This window comes from Microcebus murinus, chromosome 6 (assembly GCF_040939455.1).
Source record: "Microcebus murinus isolate Inina chromosome 6, M.murinus_Inina_mat1.0, whole genome shotgun sequence".
Lineage (NCBI taxonomy): Eukaryota > Metazoa > Chordata > Mammalia > Primates > Cheirogaleidae > Microcebus > Microcebus murinus.
This window is the reverse complement of record NC_134109.1, coordinates 62,704,109-62,724,413: the sequence shown is the minus strand read 5'-3', so window position 1 is coordinate 62,724,413 and position 20,305 is coordinate 62,704,109. Positions and strand designations below refer to the sequence as shown.

Sequence of the window (20,305 nt, the reverse complement as noted above, 5' to 3'; positions counted from 1 at the left end):
TAAAAATATATAGAAAAAATTAGCTGGACATTGTGGTGCATGCCTGTAGTTCTAGCTACTAGGGAGGCTGAGGCAGGATCGCTTGAGCTAAGGAGTCTGAGGTTGCTGTGAGCTAAGATGATGCCACGGCACTCTAGCCTGGGCAACAAAGGGAGACTCTGTCTCAAAAAATAAATAAATAAATAAAATTAAATAAATAAATCAGTTTATTTCCGTTTTGTTTCAGTTTTTATGCTTTTGAAAAGTATAATATATGCCATGGCTTCTGGGGAAAAAAAAAGTACAATATAGAAGCTGCTTCTTCCATAAATAACCTAATCATAATCTTTGCCCATTTGCTATTTGGTGTTTTTCATTTTCTTACTGATTCATCAATCCTTTATGTATATATAATTTAATACTATTCCTTTGTGGTTACATGCCTTACAGATATTCTCTCCTAGTCTATAGCCTGTCCTTCCTTTCACCTTTTTAAAACTAATGTAATCAATCATTTATGGTTTGTGTTTGTGTGTATTACCTGATACATTTTTTTACTTAAGATCATAAAGATTGGCTGGGTGCATTGGCTCAAAAAAAAAAAAAAAACATCATACAGGTCTATCAGCTTTACAGTTTTGCCTTTGGCATTTTAACCTTTAGTAGAACTGGAATTTACTTTGTATTTATGGAGTAGAGATAGGGATCTAATTTTTTTTTGAGACAGAGTCTCACTCTGTTGCCCGTGCTAGAGTGCCGTGGCATCAGCCTAGCTCTTTTGTTTTTCTATTTTTCAGTAGAGATGGTGTCTCCCTCTTGCTCAGGCTGGTCTCAAACTCCAGAGCTCAAACGATCCTCCTGGCCTCCCAGAGTGCTAGGATTACAGGCGTGAGCCACCATGCCCGGCCAGGATCTAATTTTTATAGTTACTAATACTGCATTTTATGGGTTGGTTATTTGGTAGCCACTGGGCGCAGTGACTCACACTTATAATCCCATTGCTTTGGGAAGCCAAGGAGGGAAAAATCGCTTGAGGCTAAGAGTTAGAGACCAGCCTGAACAACATAGTAAGACCCCTATCTCTACAAAAAAATAGAAAAATCAGCTGGGTGTAGTAGTACACACCTGTAGTCCCACCTACTTATGAGGCTGAGACAGCAGGATCGCTTAAGCCCAGCCCAGGAGTTTGAGGCTACAACAAGCTATGATCATGCCACTGCACACTAGCCTCGGCAACAGAGTGAGACCCTGTCTCAAAAAAAAAGCAACTTAAAGATTTTCAATCAAGGAAATAACAAAATAAAACAATAAAATATTATTTTATACCCATCAGGTTATCAAAAATCATTAAGTATGATAATATATCATGTTGGGAAGGTATGCAAAAACTGAAACATATTACAGTTGGGTGTATAAATTGTTATAACCTCTTTAGAGAACAATTTGGCAGTATCCTGTGAGGTAAGATTTGCATGTCTTATGATCTCGTGAATCAACTACCCTAAAGCAACTCTTGCATGCTTATTCTGTGAGTGAAAATTATTCTTGGGAAAATGTTTCAGATAAATGTTACCTGCTAAAGAAGAAATTTTGAAAAAGTAAGTTACTGTCACTCAAGGAATTATCTAAATATTTTACCTCCTTACCCTCAGCAGGAAGTTGGGAGGCAAATTCTGAAGGCAAAGTTAAGAGAGCAAAATCCTGAAGTGCAGCAAGCCAGAGTCTGCTTAGTGTGCCAAGATCTGTGTAGACTAACTCAAGCAGTCCATCTGATGAATATGATCCATTTCTGACACTTTCTTCCAAATAGGTGACAGTCTTCAAAGGTTGTTTGTGGTTTTTATATCTTTGTACAGCAATTATGTAGACCTGTTAAATGTTAATTTAAAAATAGAAAAATCTTTTATCTGCTAAGAAGGTGCTGTAATATTTTTTTTATCTTCCTGAAGAGGCAGATTTACCTTTGAGTATACTGGACTTGAAATGCATAGTGATATCAAGAAGGCACATATATGAAACCACACACACAGAACTGGGGTAGAAAGAACCAAAAATATTATCTTCAATGAGACGCATTAATAACAAACAGCTGGTAAATATGCTGCCACTTTGCACATCTGCAACCACAGCATCTATAAACAATTGATCCTGGCACTCTTTCTCATGAAGCCCAGTTAGGGCCTCATAATCCCAACAGATGGAAGCCACCTGTGAACTAAAATACTGAAAATATTTTCATTCAAACTTACCACTAAATAACTACAAAAAGTGTACACAAATAGATTTAACAAGAACTATATAATAATATTAAAGTACTCAACATAGTACATAACATGTACTATCCCTTTATCTACAACTCTAAAATCCAAAAAGCTCTGAAATAATGTATAGTGGCAAACTAATCTGGTGGCAAAAATGACTGAACTCATGTGAAGTTATTTATAGTCTTCATACACAACACAGTATGAATATTCAAACATTTTACTACAGACACATTAATGTGTTGGATTATAGATTCTATGGTATTGCCCCAGACTTCCTAGATGAATACATGAAATATGTACTGTATTACTTTTCTAAAATTCCCCAAATTCTAAATTCCAAATATATCCCGCTTCAAGGATTTCAGAAAAGGGATTATGGACTTCAATTACACAGAATATGTTGGTCAGTTATTATTTATCTTTACTGAAAAAAGAACAGGAGGTAATGGGCTTAAATAAGGGCACAGAGATTTAAATTATTATAAATAACATCATATGAGCAGAATTATCTGTAAAATAGGTTACAGATTTTCTGTTTACTCTAGTAAAAGCATGTTTTAAAAGCATAAAGAGCCAGGTGTAGGAAAGCACACCTGTAATCCCAGCTACTTGGGAGGCCAAAATGGGAGGATCATTTGAGCCCGAGTTCTGAGACCAGTCTGGGCAACATAGCAAGACCCCATCTCAAAAAAAAAAAAAAAAAAAAGCACAAAGACTTGACTATTAAACATAATTAGATCCAGATTATTAAATCTAGGCAGAACTACTTCCTGATAAAGGTTTGTCAACTCTAAATAATAACAAAAATAGAGATTTTACAATATTCAGGTTTAAAATAACTCCTCTGGAGGAAAGCCTTCTGTACATGTTAGTTAATTCTCTCAATTGCAATCTGAGACTATATGCCTTTCATTAAAGTAATATATGAACCAAAATTGGCTTAAATGATGAAGTTGAGTGATGAGTATATGTGGATGCATTATATATACCATTCTATCTCCCTTTGTACATGCTTATAAATTTCTGTAGTAAATTAAAAAATGATATAGCTTTCCTCCTGATTAGAAAAGTAAATAAAGTTAAATATTTTATTATAAGAGTTCTTTATTCTTAGAAAATAAAATGACTGCTATTTAATATTCAAAAGTCATTTTATGAAAGAGCAGTAAAAAACAGTAAAGTAGGTGTTATAGAGTTGAAAGAGCACACAAGCAGACCCACATTTCCAAGAATTCAGATTTTGACATAATAAAAGTTGATTTCCATTGGCTAGGTTTTTTTTCTTTTTTTAAAGATACAAGGTCTTGCTAGTGCTCCTGGGCTCAATCAATCCTCCTACCTCAGCCTCCTGAGTAAATGGGACTATAGGCGCCTGCCACCATGCCCAGTCTCCATTGGCTATTATAAAGTATCTCTGGCTCATAACTGGTCTTGCTTAAAGCAGTAGATAACAAACTACGGAGGGCTCTTTACAACACTTGGCCAACATGTCAGTTAACATAAAAATTAATCTCATGTTAGAAGTCTCTTGTTTACCTTAAAACGGGCTTGTTTGTAGTTAATTTTAAATAGTTAATTTCAGTTTATGACCTAAGGTTACTTATTAACAACTTCCAAAATTCCAGTTATAAATTAAGAAGTACCAACCTCTGCCCAGGCTTTTAGCACAGCTAAGATCTCCATGGTAGAAGCACTTTCATTATATAAGTGACTTGCAGCTTCTTTTCCAGCTTGTATTTTTGTTAATGATGAAACAAGCAACTGATGAACTCTTCGGAGATCATTAAGGTCACTTACAACTCCACTTGTTATCCAGGCACTGCAAACCTAGTTTTTAAGAAAATCAAAAGTTATATTTAAAAACATATATATTTATAAACATCTCCTTTATGAGTTCAGCAGAGCTCACCCACATCTAAAGAACCTAGCCACTGAAACCATGTTGCTATCAAGAAATCCAATGCAATGAGGCTAATAATGATAGTCAAAAGCCAGCATTTCAAAAGGGAATGAAGTCTAAGGATAAAGCAAGGAAACCAGTGCTACTAAGTATATAAATAGAAGATTTTAGATGTATTAATATAGAGAAATGAGGCCATAAAATGATAATCATAAATATTTAGATTAACATTTCAATTAAATCTCTAATCTTGATTATTTCATCTCATTATTTTAAAATCAGAGATTATGTGGTTAACTAATATAACTTAGTTAAAAGATAAAGCATTTAACACCCTGAAGATTTTGAGTCTTTCGAAGACAGTATATTTTTCACTTTAAAAACAAAACATCATTATTTACACAATTATCAGAGGGTGTCTATAGTTCTTCCAGATGCATGATACTTCTCTTAGAGAAGATTTATTTTTCCTCTTCTGTGTATTTATTTAGTTCTTGTCTCATTTCACAAAAGATTTCAAGTGGCTTACAGCAAGAACACATGTAATAAAGTGATGATAAATTAGAGATGCAGTACAACATTTAACACAGTTCTTTGAACATTGGAGGCACTCAAATATTTCTTACATACACTTGAATAAAAGAAAGTTGAAAGAATTAAAACTGGTTTTCCTCATTATGTTTATAGTTTATTCACGCCAGTCCAGCTTTTAATTATTTCAGGTTATTCAAGGCTACATACTGAGTGTTTGACAACCTATTCCAAGAAAAGCAACTATTTAAAATTGTATATTATATGGCTCTTAGGTATATGAAAAAATGTTCAACCTCACTTGAATTACAAATCTAAACTATTCTGTGATACCCTTTTTACTCTATTACATAGATAAAAATCTAAAAGTTTGACAGCTCATGATATTGCTTAGACTATGAGAAAATAAGTACTTTATACATTGCTTATGGGAGTTTAAATGGTTAATATCTATAATATACTCTTTAATCCATCAATTCAGTTTTGGGGAATTTAGCTCACAGATATGCTTGTACCAGTGAAATGATCTATGTACAAGGTCATTCAGTGCAGCATTATTTGGAATTGCAAAAGATGAAAAATCCACATGTCCATCAATATAAAACTGGTTAAATAAATTAGAACATATTCATATAGTGGATTACCATGGAGTTGTAAAAAAAAGGAAGAGGAAGTTCTCTAAATTTAAAAAGAAAAGGAAAATGGTGTGCTGAGAGTGATAGTAAAACAACAATAAAGAAGAACTTTAGTAACAAATACGAACTGAAGGATTGCTCCCTAAGATTATTTCTTAAGCTTCTTTTTTAAAATCATTTACCTGACATGCTTTGGCAGTGACATCAGGTGGTGTTTCTGAAGTGAAGGCTGGTCTAAGTGCTGCTCCTACCTGGCAAGAAATTGTATGACATATCAAACATCAATAAGATAGGTTATTTTAAAGTTATCTGTTTATGATAGGTGTTATGGACACCTGTTATTTTTGCCTGCCCATAATACCTTTCTGTTTTTAGTTAATAGCATCCCAATTTTGTTTTTCCTTTGGGGAACCATCTCTGTCTTCAACTCTTAGTCCACATTGTTGCTTTGGAGCTAACAGCACTTCCAAAGACATTGGAAGAGAAAGAGATTAAAAAAAAAAAAAGATTACAAAATATCTTATCAAGAGGGACAATATGCTCCAGGGACCCACACTGGGACAATGAAAGCTCTCAAGACTTTTACCGGGAATAATATGAAAGAACTGTCTATTTATAAGGCACTGGGTGCTATATATCACTTGGAGAGAGCAAGAAAAAAGTCAGTGTAGAAGAAAGCGGAGCCAACTAAGAGATTCTTAACAATAATTTTCATTTTCTGCTTAAGTGAGTTATAATTATATTTCTAGCATTTGAGATTGTAAGATGGCTAAAAATATAACAAAGTTCCCTTTAAATAAGTTGAATTTTAATATTTTATTCTAATATGATAATTGTATGTAACTTCAATTTCTTCCTTTTGCTTCTGCCTAAGCATACATTGGTATTACCTACTAGGAATAAGTGATTGAAACTGCTAACCAACTGGTGAACTGCTCTGGTCTAACTGCTATCCACTAGAAGTTGCTTCTGAACCATAATGAGAGATATCCTTGGTTGAATGCTACTAGAGGATTACAAGACAGGTGATTTTGTTGTCTTCCTTGCTCAATGCACCAGTCAAATAATCAGTTAAAAATATTATAGAACCAGTAAAAGAAACCTAAATCATTTCCTAAATCTAGCAAAAAAAAAAAAATGAAGGTGGTTATATATACTATCCTATTCCAGGAGTAATGATTTGAAGATAAAACAGTCATATAGCCTAAATAGAATATTTAGTAATGATTTAGTGTTACCTTGTTTATTTAGAGATTTTGTAAAGGATTTCACTACTAAAGTCCTCTGTTCCCTCAAATTAGCAAGAAGGCTTTAATTATAAAAAATTAACCTTTAAAGTTATAAAAGACCTGTTTTATGTACCACTTTTACTTGAAGCTTTATAAAACATTAGCTATCAGATTTATTCTTCAAACACACATTTTCTATATATAGATTATACTGTGATATGTTAGCACAGATATATACTTGTTTATGAATTAAGAGGTGACATGCCAATTAGTTTCACAGACTTTTTATCCGTATGTTTAATAATAAAATTCTCTAACAGAAAGTGCTTACATTGGCTTGATACTGTTCCAGAATCACATGACCTGGAAACTCTGGTTCTGGAATAGCTGCAAATCGCCGAATAACAACTAATAGTGTTTCAAGGCCAGAAAGACGGAGCTGGTCACTGTGATCTGTGGCAGCCATAAAAGCCATGCGAATTAAGTCAGCAAGATGTAGCACCAAAAAGTCATCTATAAGATTAAAAAATATATTGGAAGGGGAGGAAAAAAAGATTAAAAAATATCTTGCCAAGAAAGACAATATGCTGGAACTAAGATTTATGTTAAGTGATAATTTCTCCTCCTTTAACTTCATCCAGAATTTCTTTTAAGTGTCTCTGATTTCATTAACTGCTTTTTTTTTCCTTTGCTATTTGTTAAACAGAGACGTTAAAGCTGGATTTAATGCACACTGCAAATACACATGAAAAACCACCCCAAGCAAATAATTATATACAGGTATTCAAACACCAAAGGCAGAATTAACATCATTTAAGAGTGCTGATAGTATTTTCAATAAAAATTTTGTTCAGACTTTCTGATAAAAATAGATTAGTTGGTACTTAGGAGATTTTGGGGTTTGATGAATTAGGCAGTACTTTATTCTCTTTATGTCAAATTGAAGCCAAGAAACTTAGTATTCTTTTTTAAAAAGTTCCATGTAGCTCTTTATATGAACTAGATTATCTTATTTTTGTATGTCTTGCCAAACATAGAAATGATGGAGGTATATAACATTTCTAGATACAGAAATGATAAATGAGAATTCCTTTCATTCCTACAACACATTCTTTGGTATAATAATTCTCCTAGGGAGAGACATAAGAAAATCATTTAACAGGGTACAACTAACTTTTACCTAGAATGTATGAGAATAAATCAAAGAACAGTTACAGCTCCCACTAACAAAACCAACATATCTTAGTAAGTACCAATTACAATTTTAATTGGGAGCACAGAAATCATTAAGTATCTAAGGCAAACTAATTTTATACCTATAAGTATTTAGCACAGGGTTCATCACAAATAAGAGACCTAAATGCTTGCATAAAAATAATTAAATCAGAGATACCTAATTCATACTCAGACTGGCAATAGCAATTTTGCTACTGTATTTCTTTTGTATGGTAAAGAATATTTCTTTTTTTTTTTTTAATGCCTAGTAAGATTGGCATTTTTTTTTTAATGCCTTGTAAAGAATATTTCTAAGGCATTTAGAAATATCCATTGTGTCTTTGAACATATGTGTTTAAGTGAATTTAAAAAATGAGAAATTAGATCATAAACACAAACATAAATAGTAAAAATAATAAAACTGAAAAGTAATAGGCAAAATGGTCTTACAATCAGGTCTGCTTTATATTTAGATGGGCTCAAATGTTATCTAGGTAATAACCATTACATCAAAACAATCTATAAGCAAAAACTGGCATAAGTTAATAAGCCAGAAATTAATTTTTTTTTTTTTTTTTTTTTTTTTTGAGACAGAGTCTCACTTTGTTGCCCAGGCTAGAGTGAGTGCCGTGGCGTCAGCCTGGCTCACAGCAACCTCAATCTCCTGGGCTCAGCGATCCTACTGCCTCAGCCTCCCGAGTAGCTGGGACTACAGGCATGCGCCACCATGCCCGGCTAATTTTTTGTATATATATTTTTAGTTGGTCAATTAATTTCTTTCTATTTTTGGTAGAGACGGGGTCTCGCTCAGGCTGGTTTCGAACTCCTGACCTTGAGCAATCCGCCCGCCTCGGCCTCCCAAAGTGCTAGGATTACAGGCGTGAGCCACCGCGCCCGGCCCAGAAATTAATTTTTGAAAACTGGCTAATATATATACTATTTCCCAACAACTGGCTGTTCTCTTTATTTTTTCTTTTTTTTTTTTTTTTTTTTTTTTTTTTGAGACAGAGTCTCACTTTGTTGCCCAGGCTAGAGTGAGTGCCATGGCGTCAGCCTAGCTCACAGCAACCTCAAACTCCTGGCTCAAGCAATCCTCCTGCCTCAGCCTCCCAAGTAGCTGGGACTACAGGCATGCGCCACCATGCCCGGCTAATTTTTTGTATATATATTAGTTGGCCAATTAATTTCTTTCTATTTATAGTAGAGATGGGGTCTCGCTCTTGCTCAGGCTGGTTTTGAACTCCTGACCTTGAGCAATCCGCCCGCCTCGGCCTCCCAGAGAGCTAGGATTACAGGCGTGAGCCACCGCGCCCGGCCTGGCTGTTCTCTTTAAACTTAAGCTCATTGCACATACCCATTAAACAAAAGTGAATGCCAGGCCCGGCGTGGTGGCTCACGCCTGTAATCCTAGCTCTCTGGGAGGCCGAGGCGGGCGGATTGCTCAAGGTCAGGAGTTCGAAACCAGCCTGAGCAAGAGCGAGACCCCGTCTCTACTGTAAATAGAAAGAAATTAATTGGCCACCTAATATATACAAAAAATTAGACGGGCATGGTGGCGAATGCCTGTAGTCCCAGCTACTTGGGAGGCTGAGGCAGGAGGATTGCTTGAGCCCAGGAGTTTGAGGTTGCTGTGAGCTAGGCTGACGCCACGGCACTCACTCTAGCCTGGGCAACAAAGTGAGACTCTGTCTCAAAAAAAAAAAAAAAAAAAAAAAAAAAAGTGAATGCCAACTTAAGAAATTTAGCCATTAAAAATGTATTTAAACATTAAAAGTGTACTAGCATTATAGTTTATACAAATATAATCATAACTGATTTAGAAGAATAAAAACAATTTTTAGCTTCATTTTAAAAATTAATAATAAAAATATAAGCACACAGCATTTCTACATATATCATTTGGTCTTTTTATTACTATGCCACTTACTTCTTGAATCCCTTTTTTTCATTTCTTGTGCTAAAGCAATGTCAAAATGTGCAATGTTCGCATTCTCACACTGGTTAATTATCCTACAGACACATTCAGCAGCGAAGACTCTAGTAGCCCATCGGGGATTGGTAAAAGGATGGGATTTTTCATCATTTCTGGTGGTCAGGACTGAGGCATCATCCCCTTTATCTCCTTCCTCCTCTTGCATTGTATCCACACAGATTACAGTTGAAAAATCTTTTTATCAAGGAAGAACATATGTAATTATAATCAATTGGAAGATATATTTATAAAAGAACACAAAATTGACTTCAAATTCAGACTAGAATTACTACTGATCAATCATACATCTTTTTGATAACATCAATTAATTAGGTATAATAACTACAGATAACAGTATTGTCTAAAGGAAATACTATAACAGCTGTGCCAGGTCAAAATCACAAAGTTGTTAAATTATATTCAAAGTAAAAACCAAACACAATACTAGATACTGGAATAATCATCAATCCCCTCCATCTACACAGAGGAACCTCAAAATTCTCTAGTAGGGAATGTGGGTGGAGTGCAATGGTGATGCTCTTTGAACACTGGGAGCTTGAATGGATTTTTAAGGAGGTTCCTGAACTCGCTGCAACTGTATGAAAATATTTTTCTTAGGATAGACCCACTGTTTTAATAGCCTCAAAGTTGTGCTCATTGTTGGAGTCACTGGTTAATGGATTATTTCCCCTTATTATCCGTTCACTTATTACTGTTAAACTTACAAACTGTTTAACTCTACTTAAAATGGAACTAACACTATAAAACAAACCAATCTGAGGACCAATAAGAATCAAGGTATACAGAGGAGAATACAGAAAATTCCAGGAACTTTCTGGTTCCTTTTTTTTCTTTCACATAATTCAGAGATAAGAGCTACATTAAACTGTAAGGCTTGGGTAACTGAGTTGAGAACTACTGAAATATAGTGGAAAGCTCGTGGATTTTAAAGTCATGCAGGCTTAGGATTGAATTTATCTGTGTATGTCTTTGGGTAAGTTACTTACCTCTCTAAGCATGTTTTCTCTTCTATAAAATGGAATAATAATGCCAATTCACAGAACAGGTTAAAGGATTAAATCAGATAATTTACGTACAGTTCTTAAAACAGAACTGGTTTCTATTTTCTCTCTTTCTATCATTTATTTCCACTCTTACTCTAAGGTTACAAACTTTAAAGATATGAATACATTTTCTCAATAACAATTATATTAGCAAAAACAGGGTAATAACACTATTTTCTAATACTATTTGAAATTAAGTGTGGAGAAAGTGGCTTGCTCAAAATGTCATAACTTTGGTGAGTTTTGTTACATTGATTTGAGGCAATCCCTCAAATATATATTTGATTATGTGTATGAAAAAAAATGATGGGGCCAATTAGGTCATACCTTTTATAAATAACAGCTCTACTTCTTTGTTTTATACAGGAAAGTAATCTGAGACAATCAAAAGAAATAAAGAGGGCTTAAGTGTTGGAATTATATTGTCAAATTAAAGAGAAATCTAAAATGCCAGAACCAGAATCTTTATTTAAATAAAGCAACAACCAATCACAATCCAAATATTCAGACAGGTCTGATGGCTTCTCAGTGGCACACAATTTTATATAGTTTTTACTTTTAATTTTATTATTTTAATTGATAACCACCAGTACTTACCAGCTGATGCAGCAAGTACATCTTTACAAAGCTTTAACCAAAGGGAGAGTTTTTCCACCGCCATTGATGTTAGCATATGATTTAAAGTCTCTTTGATATCATGGCATAATCGCTGATCTGTCTCCTTGTCTAGTAAGGTCAATAATGCCCCTTCAAGTCCGAATTTTCTGATGTTAGCATCTGACAAGAAGAAAATCGAGGATCTAAGTAATACAGAAAACAAAACTGCCATATGAGAAGCACACACATTCAGCTGTTAGAAAATAGTAGATACAAATAGATTTTAAAGAACTAGCCCAAATATTGTGCCTTCATCTACTGAGGTCCATTTTAGTTCAAAATAGAAGTTTGGGCTTATTTATGATCCTGTATAGCTATGTTTTATGTAATGTCATTAAAAGGTAAGTCTTTAATAAAGAGTTACTAATATATCTTCTTAATTAGGTAAAATTTTTTTACTTGATTAATGTTTGATACTTACAAATTTTATCCAATATTTCTTGGTATAATCATTTTATTTTCAAAAAAATTTTTTTTCCTTTCAGACAGAGTCTCACTTTGTTGCCCAGGCTAGAGTGAGTGCCGTGGCGTCAGCCTAGCTCACAGCAACCTCAAACTCCTGGGCTCAAGCAATCCTCCTGCCTCAGGCTCTTGAGTAGCTGGGACTACAGGCATGCGCCACCATGCCTGGCTAATTTTTTCTATATATATTAGTTGGCCAATTAATTTCTTTCTATTTATAGTAGAGATGGGGTCTTGCTCTTGCTCAGGCTGGTTTCGAACTCCTGACCTCCAGCAATCCTCCTGCCTCGGCCTCCCAGAGTGCTAGAATTACAGGCATGAACCACAGCGCCCGGCCTATTTTCAAATTTTAAATAAATAAATACTTCCTCATTCTGGTATAAAGTCTTTAAACTTAATAACATGAGAGTAAAGTCCAAACAGAAAACAATCATTGTATGGGGAATAATTATAGTGTTTAATTACTACAACTAAGCTATTATAGACTACTGAATGAACATAAATCACTACACAATATCCTCACTACAAAGTAAAAAAGCATCTCAAAGGAGAAATAGAAGCTTTGATCTATCATCTATTTCCTTTACTCTGAAAATGCCAAAAGAACAAATGATTTTTCTCTTAAAGATTTAACTCATCTAGCATTTATGAAAGCACATAGATTCAAAAGATTATGCTACTATTAGACTAAATTTTTTTTTTTTTTTTGAGACAGAGTTTCGCTTTGTTGCCCAGGCTAGAGTGAGTGCCATGGCGTCAGCCTAGCTTACAGCAACCTCAAACTCTTGGGCTCAAGCAATCCTCCTGCCTCAGCCTCCCGAGTAGCTGGGACTACAGGCATGCGCCACCATGCCTAGCTAATTTTTTCTATATATATTAGTTGGCCAATTAATTTGTTTCTATTTATAGTAGAGACGGGGTCTCACTCTTGCTGAGGGTGGTTTCGAACTCCTGACCTTGAGCAATCCGCCCGCCTCGGCCTCCCAGAGTGCTAGGATTACAGGCGTGAGCCACAGCGCCCGGCCTATTAGACTAATTTAATGAAGAATTATCTTGTAAGGATCAGAAAGAGACTGTAAGAATATTTCAGATTAGGTGCCTAAAAAGATGCAACAGCTAATGCAATGTGTGAGTCATGACCAGATCCTGGATTTAGGTGGCATTTAGGGGGTTAGGAAGGAGTCATAAAGAACATTTTTTTGCATAACTAGAGAAATCTGTGTGAGAACTATAAATTCTATCATGTTATTAAATCAGTGTTGATTTTCTTGGGTGTGAAAATGGTATATGGTCATGTAGGAAAATGGCCTTTTTGGGAAATGCAAACTGAAGTATACAGGGATGAACTGTCATGATGTCTGGAGTCTGCTTTAAGATGATTTGGCACAAGGTTTGTGTGTGTGTATAAAGACAGACATATAAAAGATATTAAGTAGGTAAATATGTGTGTTCACACAGCATGGTTTTTTCACCTTTTTGATGAGTTTAAAAAATGACGAAAATTAAAAAATGGAATTATATACTGAGTTCTTTATTATAATTTTACTAACATAGGGAAAATATACCAGCATGATTATACAATCAAAGCCTAAAGCAACAGATACAGATAATTTCAATGGTGAATATAAACTAAAGGTCACATCTGGGTAATCACCAAATAGTTTTCAAATGATTTCTGCAACCTGCTTGATGATTATTACAGGCATACCTCGTTTTATTGCACTTAGCTTTACTGGACTTTAAAAATATGATTTTTTGGCCGGGCTCGGTGGCTCACGCCTGTAATCCTAGCTCTCTGGGAGGCCCAGGCGGGCGGATTGCTCAAGGTCAGGAGTTCAAAACCAGCCTGAGCAAGAGCGAGACCCCGTCTCTACTATAAATAGAAACAAATTAATTGGCCAACTGATATATATATATATATAAAAAAAAATTAGCCGGGCATGGTGGTGCATGCCTGTAGTCCCAGCTACTCGGGAGGCTGAGGCAGAAGGATCGCTCGAGCCCAGGAGTTTGAGGTTGCTATGAGCTAGGCTGACGCCATGGCACTCACTCTAGCCTGGACAGCAAAGTGAGACTCTGTCTCAAAAAAAAAAAAAAAAAAAAAAAAAATATGATTTTTTGTTTGTTTGAACAAATTGAAGGTTTGTGGCAACGCTGGATCGAGCAAGACTACTGGCAGGCACCATTCTCCCAATAGCAGGTGCTCATTTTATGTCTGTGTATCATTTATGTCTGTGTATTTTGCTATTCAAATTTTTCCAGTATTATTATATCTGTTACAGTGACTTATGATCAGTGATCTTTGATGTTACTATTATAATTGTTTTGGGGCATCATGAACCTTGCCTACCTAAGATAGCAAAATTGGCCAGGCCTGTTGGCTCACGCCTGTAATCCTAGAACTCTGGGAGGCCGAGGTGGGCAGATTGTTAGAGGTCAGGAGTTCAAAACCAGCCTGACCAAGAGCGAGACTCCGTCTCTACTATAAATAGAAAGAAATTAATTGGCCAACTAATACATATAGAAAAAATTAGCCGGGCATGGTGGCATATGCCTGTAGTCCCAGCTACTCGGGAGGCTGAGGCAGAAGGATTGCTTGAACCCAGGAGTTTGAGGTTGCTGTGAGCTAGGCTGATAACAGCACATCTGTTTATAGCATAGTTTACTGAATATTCTCAGCTCACTTTTGAGAACTACAGCTTAGAAATGATTCCTTTCAAAACATTACTGCTCTGTGACAGTGCACCTGGTCATCCAAGAGCTCTGATGGAGATGTATAAGAAGGTGAATGTTGTTTTCATGCCGGCTAACAATAACATCCATTCTGTAGCTTTCGAAGAAGTAATTTTGACTTTTAAGCTTGTCTTATTTAAGAAATAAATTCATTGTAAATGTGATTTTTTTCTTATTTTAGCGTACTATGGGGGTTCAAGTGTTAAGGTTACATATACTGCCCATGCCCTCCTCCCCCCTGTAAATGTGATTAAAAAAAAAAAAAGAAAGAAAGAAATTTCAAAAGGCTATATAGCTGCCATAGTTAGTGAGTCCTCTGATGGATCCAGGCAAAGTCAATGGAAAATTTTCTGGAAAGGATTCACAATTCTAGATGCCATTAAGAACAGTTGGGGCCGGGCCCATTGGCTCACGCCTGTAATAGCTCAAGGTCAGCAGTTCGAAACCAGGCTGAGCAAGATCTAGACCCCGTGTCTACTAAAAATAGAAAGAAATTAATTGGCCAACTAAAAATATATAGAAAAATTTAGCTGGGCATGGTGGCACATGCCTGTAGTCCCAGCTACTCAGGAGGCTGAGGCAGGAGGATCGCTTGAGCCCAGGAGTTTGAGGTTTTGCTGTGAGCTAGGCTAATGCCATGGCACTCTAGCCAGGGCAAAAGAATGAGACTCTGTCTCAAAAAAAAAAAAGAACAGTTGCGATTCATGGGAGAATGTCAAAATATCAACACTAACAGGAATTTATAAGAAGTTGACTCCAACACTCATGGATGACTCTCAGGGGTTTAAGACTTTAGTGGAGCAAGTAACTGCTGATGTGGTGGAAACAATAAGAGAACTAAAATTAGAAGTGGAGCCTTAGGTGTTATTGAATTGCTGCAATCTCATGATGAAACAAATAGATAAGGAAGTGCTTCTTGTGGATGAGCAAAGAACGTGGTTTCTTGAGATGGAATCTACTCCTAATAAGATATGTGAACATTGTTGAAATGACAACAAAGGACTTAGAATACTATATAAACTGAGTTGATAAAGTAGCAGCAGGGTTTGAGAGGATTAACTCCAATTTTGAAAGAAGTTCTACTGTAAGTAAAATGCTATCAATAGCATTGCATACTACAAAGAAATCTTTCATGAAAGGAATAGTCAATCAATATGGCAAACATCAATGTTGTCTTATTTTAAGAAATTGCCACAGTCACCCCAACCACCAGCCTGAGTGAGTCAGCAGCCTTCAACATGGAGTAAAGACTCTCTACCAGCAAAAAGATTACGACTCCCTGAAGGAGTTATTAGTGTTATCTAGCAATAAGGGTTTTTTGTTGTTGTCATTTATTTATTTATTGCACTTCTTTTTTTTTATTTCGGCATATTATGGTGGTACAGATTTTTTTTTGTTGTTGTTGCCCAGGCTAGAGTGAGTGCCGTGGCGTCAGCCTAGCTTACAGCAACCTCAAACTCCTGGGCTCAAGCGATTCTGCTGCCTCAGCCTCCCGAGTAGCTGGGACTACAGGCATGCACCACCATGCCCGGCTAATTTTTTCTATATATATTAGTTGGCCAATTAATTTCTTTCTATTTATAGTAGAGACGGGGTCTCACTCTTGCTCAGACTGGTTTCGAACTCCTGACCTTGAGCAATCCGCCCGCCTCGGCCTCCCAGAGAGCTAGGATTACAGGCGTGAGCCACCGCACCGGGCCGGTGGTACAGATTTTAAGGTTTCAATAAATGCCCTTTCCTCCCTTCCCCCCACAAGTCTGAGTTTCCAGTATGACTGTTGTTTTTTAAATTTGAAACAGGGTCTCACTCTGTTGCCCCAGCTAGACTACAGTGGCGCCATCATAGCTCACTGCAACCTCAAGCTCCTGAGCTCAAGCGATCCTCTTGCCTCAGTCTCCCAAGCAGCTGGGACTATAGGCCTGCACCACCACAACTGGCTAATTTTTCTATTTTTTTTGTAGATATGGGTCTTCCTCTTGCTCAGGCTGGTCTCAAACAATCCTCCCACCTCGTACTCCCAAAGTGTTAGAAATACAGGCGTGAGGCACTGCACCTGGCATATATGTTTGTTTATTTTTTTTTTGAGACAGAGTCTTGCTTTGTTGCCCAGGCTAGAGTGTGTGCCGTGGCGTCAGCCTAGCTCACAGCAACCTCAAACTCCTGAGCTCAAGCAATCCTCCTGCCTCAGGCTCCCGAGTAGCTGGGACTACAGGCATGCGCCACCATGCCCGGCTAATTTTTTCTAAATGTATTAGTTGGCCAATTAATTTCTTTCTATTTATAGTAGAGACGGGGTCTTGCTCTTGCTCAGGCTGGTTTCGGACTCCTGACCTCGAGCAATCTGCCCGCCTCGGCCTCCCAGAGTGCTAGGATTACAGGCGTGAGCCACTGCACCGGGCTGTATATGGTATTTTTAAATTAAGGTATGTGCATTGTTTTTTTAGCCATAATGCTAGCATTATAGTATAAACATAAATTTTATATGCACTAGAAAATAAAAAAAACTCGTGACTCGCTTTATTAAGGTGGTTTGGAACTGAAACTACAATATCTCCTAGGTATGTCTGTATAGCAGTCCATCCATGCTGATTGAGCCAGTTGAAGCAAAAGTTTTAATGTAAGAATAAAAGTGTTATTTAAAGAACACAGAGTATTTACAGTAAAACACATTGTGGATATGAAAGCTTTAACACATTGGATATTAAAGTCTGTGACTCTCTAAAAGTATGACAGTACTTTTATACACATACAAGTGTAAGATATTATTATTAGTATCTTTGTAGGCTAATAGTTTCTTTGATTTTACATGCAAATTTGGGTTATTCACATCACAGTTTTAAAATGAAGGGACATACATTTAAAACAAATTTTACTGGCTACAAAATCCTTTAATTCAGCTCTAAAATATAAAAGGAGCGTTAACAACCCTTTATAATAAATTTTATTAAAATGAGATTTCTGGGGAAGAGAGGCATGTATGATAAATTACGTAAGGGCTAAATCCAATTTCAATTGACTGTTATGAAAAAACTTGCTCTAAACCAATGGCTCTCAAACTTTAGCAGTCACGCATCTCTTAACGACTGCGATATGTTCTGAGACATGCACACTTAAGTGATTTTGTCATTGTGCAACATCATACAGCATACTTCAACAAACCTAGATGTTACAGCCTATTGTTCCTAGGCTACAAACCTGTATAATACATTACTATACCAAACACTGTAGGCTATTGTAACACAATGGTAAGTAGTTGTGTATCTAAACATAGAAAAGGGCCGGGCGCTGTGGCTCACGCCTGTAATCCTAGCTCTTGGGAGGCCGAGGCGGGCGGATTGCTCAAGGTCAGGAGTTCAAAACCAGCCTGAGCAAGAGCGAGACCCCGTCTCTACTATAAATAGAAAGAAATTAATTGGCCAACTGATATATATATAAAATTAGCCGGGCATGGTGGCTTGTGCCTGTAGTCCCAGCTACTCGGGAGGCTGAGGCAGGAGGATCGCTTGAGCCCAGGAGTTTGAGGTTGCTGTGAGCTAGGCTGACGCCACGGCACTCACTCTAGCCTGGACAACAAAGTGAGACTCTGTCTCAAAAAAAAAAAAAATAAAATAAAAATAAAAAAAAAATAAACATAGAAAAGGTACCATAAAAATATAGTATTATAATCTTATGTGACTGTCACCATATATGCTGTCCATCATTTACATCATCAAAACACTATTATGTGGTGTATAACTACACTAACATGCGGATTGCAAAAACACAGATTGCTAAAACACATATTGCTGGGCTCTACTCCCAGTTCTGGTTCACTACGTCTGGGATGGGGCCCAATAATTTGCATTTCTAACAAGTCCTCAGGTAAGGTGGATGTTGCTGGCTTGGAAACTTCAGTTTAAGAACCACTGGTCTAAACCAGTAACATCAGCAGTTGAAACAACTATTAGCAATTATTTCTCATAGCAAGTTTAAGACATAGTATATGTTCGCTTTTAAATTTTGTTTTAAAAACTCACGTATATATGGAAAATATAAGATTAAAACAATAATTTGATTCAGACATAATCCTGATAAAAAGAATTACCTGGGGTCAACTCCTCTCTGCTATCCTTAGCAAGCATAACAGCATGTTCTGAAACTTCAGCTGCTTCTCTTTGTACAAGCTGACGTAAGCAAGCCAGTACTGACCTTCTCAGTAACAAGTAGGGGCTACAAAGATTCACCTGAAAAATACCATTGGAGGAATGAAAGAGCTAAAATTCTTGGTGGCACTCAGTAAGTCTAACAGATATTCACTGGATCCCCTCCTGATTTTGTCCAGCTCAGAATGGGCTGGATACAATTTATTAAATACATAGAAACTTCTTGAAACTATTCTAGTATTCTTGTATTTGTGATTACATAACTTAGAAACAGCTTAGGGAGTAATATGTGTACTAGATTATACACAATTCGTAAACAAATCCAAGCAAAAGCCTTTTGAGTGTTAGAAGACAGAATTTATATAAGTAAAAGTAGTTTTAAGAGACAAAAGAAATGCAATTGAAAGGATGTATTTGCAGTTTATAAATTTGTGCTCATACAACTATATTATAATGTTTTATAATTCTCTAAGTAGAAATTTATACAAATCCATAAAGGCAATATACCATATTGGTTTAAATGCAGGCTCTAGAATTAAACTGTCTCAGTTTGAGTCCTACATCCACCACTTACTATCTATATGACTTTGGGCAAATTATTTAGACCTCTCTGTGCCTTAGTTTCCTTCTTTGTAACACTACCTATCCCACAAGGCTGTTATGATGTTAACACAAAGTAACATGCAGAGTGCTTACCATAGTACCTAGCAAATAGTAAATTCTCAATAAATGTTAGTTATTGTTAATGTAGTCTCTAACAATAGTATTTTATTCAGGTGACATATAGAGTAAGTAAATTCATTTTCAAATAAGGACAGAAAGAGTTTTACTCAGAAAACACATTCACCAAGAATGCTCTGTAGAGACAAACATAGGACAGCAAATTTTATATACACACACACACAGATATTTATATACTGATAAACATACATATATGTACATATCTGAGAAATACAATATAAATCTCAATAGGTTTTGTCTACTTATGGCAAATAAGATTTGTGACATAATTCAAATAATCAATTACAAGTCAAAGATTTCTGCATAAAAATTCTTACTCCATGATTTCACAAATAAAAGTCTAGAGATTTTAAATTTATTTTGTTCTAACTATGAAAGTAAAGATCATTTGGTGTGGTCTACAACAATAAATATGCATGTTATAATAGTGATTTTCCAAGCAAAATTTGAAACATAGTAGCATGAGATTTGGCATATGTGAGAAAAACAGGACTAAAGTAGATATGTTTGTTGTAAAGAGCAGAGGCTAAATTTGGACAGGAAAAAAAGAGTAGGTGGTAGGAGCTAGTTTTCAAATTATAAGAAGAAACGCATGTAAGGGAACTAAATTTTATATTTTATCAGAAGCCAAAGAAAAAAAGGTTTGTGAACATATCATCAGTGAAACATATGGATGGGAAGGGCTTCATAAGTATGTTCTATTATACCCTTAAGCTATATCATGAACTCACAAATGTGGACAGAGAGGAATGTAATTCATAGAAAAGTCTCAAGGTAATGC

At 36.0% G+C, this 20,305-nt stretch overlaps 1 protein-coding gene across 10 annotated transcripts in view; it reads right to left on the bottom strand.

Moving 5' to 3' along the window:
- HEATR5A (HEAT repeat containing 5A) overlaps positions 1 to 20,305 on the bottom strand; it is a 117,523-nt gene that overhangs the window by 19,464 nt on the left and 77,754 nt on the right. For all 10 annotated transcript variants that reach the window (XM_012773445.2, XM_076004128.1, XM_012773449.3 and 7 more), the window contains 7 exons: positions 18,726 to 18,864; positions 11,387 to 11,566; positions 9,681 to 9,920; positions 6,870 to 7,051; positions 5,492 to 5,560; positions 3,891 to 4,070; positions 1,626 to 1,848 (listed from right to left, as the gene is read on the bottom strand). In XM_012773445.2, coding sequence (XP_012628899.2) covers positions 1,626 to 1,848; positions 3,891 to 4,070; positions 5,492 to 5,560; positions 6,870 to 7,051; positions 9,681 to 9,920; positions 11,387 to 11,566; positions 18,726 to 18,864 — 1,213 coding nt within the window. The remainder of the gene's footprint in view (positions 1 to 1,625; positions 1,849 to 3,890; positions 4,071 to 5,491; positions 5,561 to 6,869; positions 7,052 to 9,680; positions 9,921 to 11,386; positions 11,567 to 18,725; positions 18,865 to 20,305) is intronic.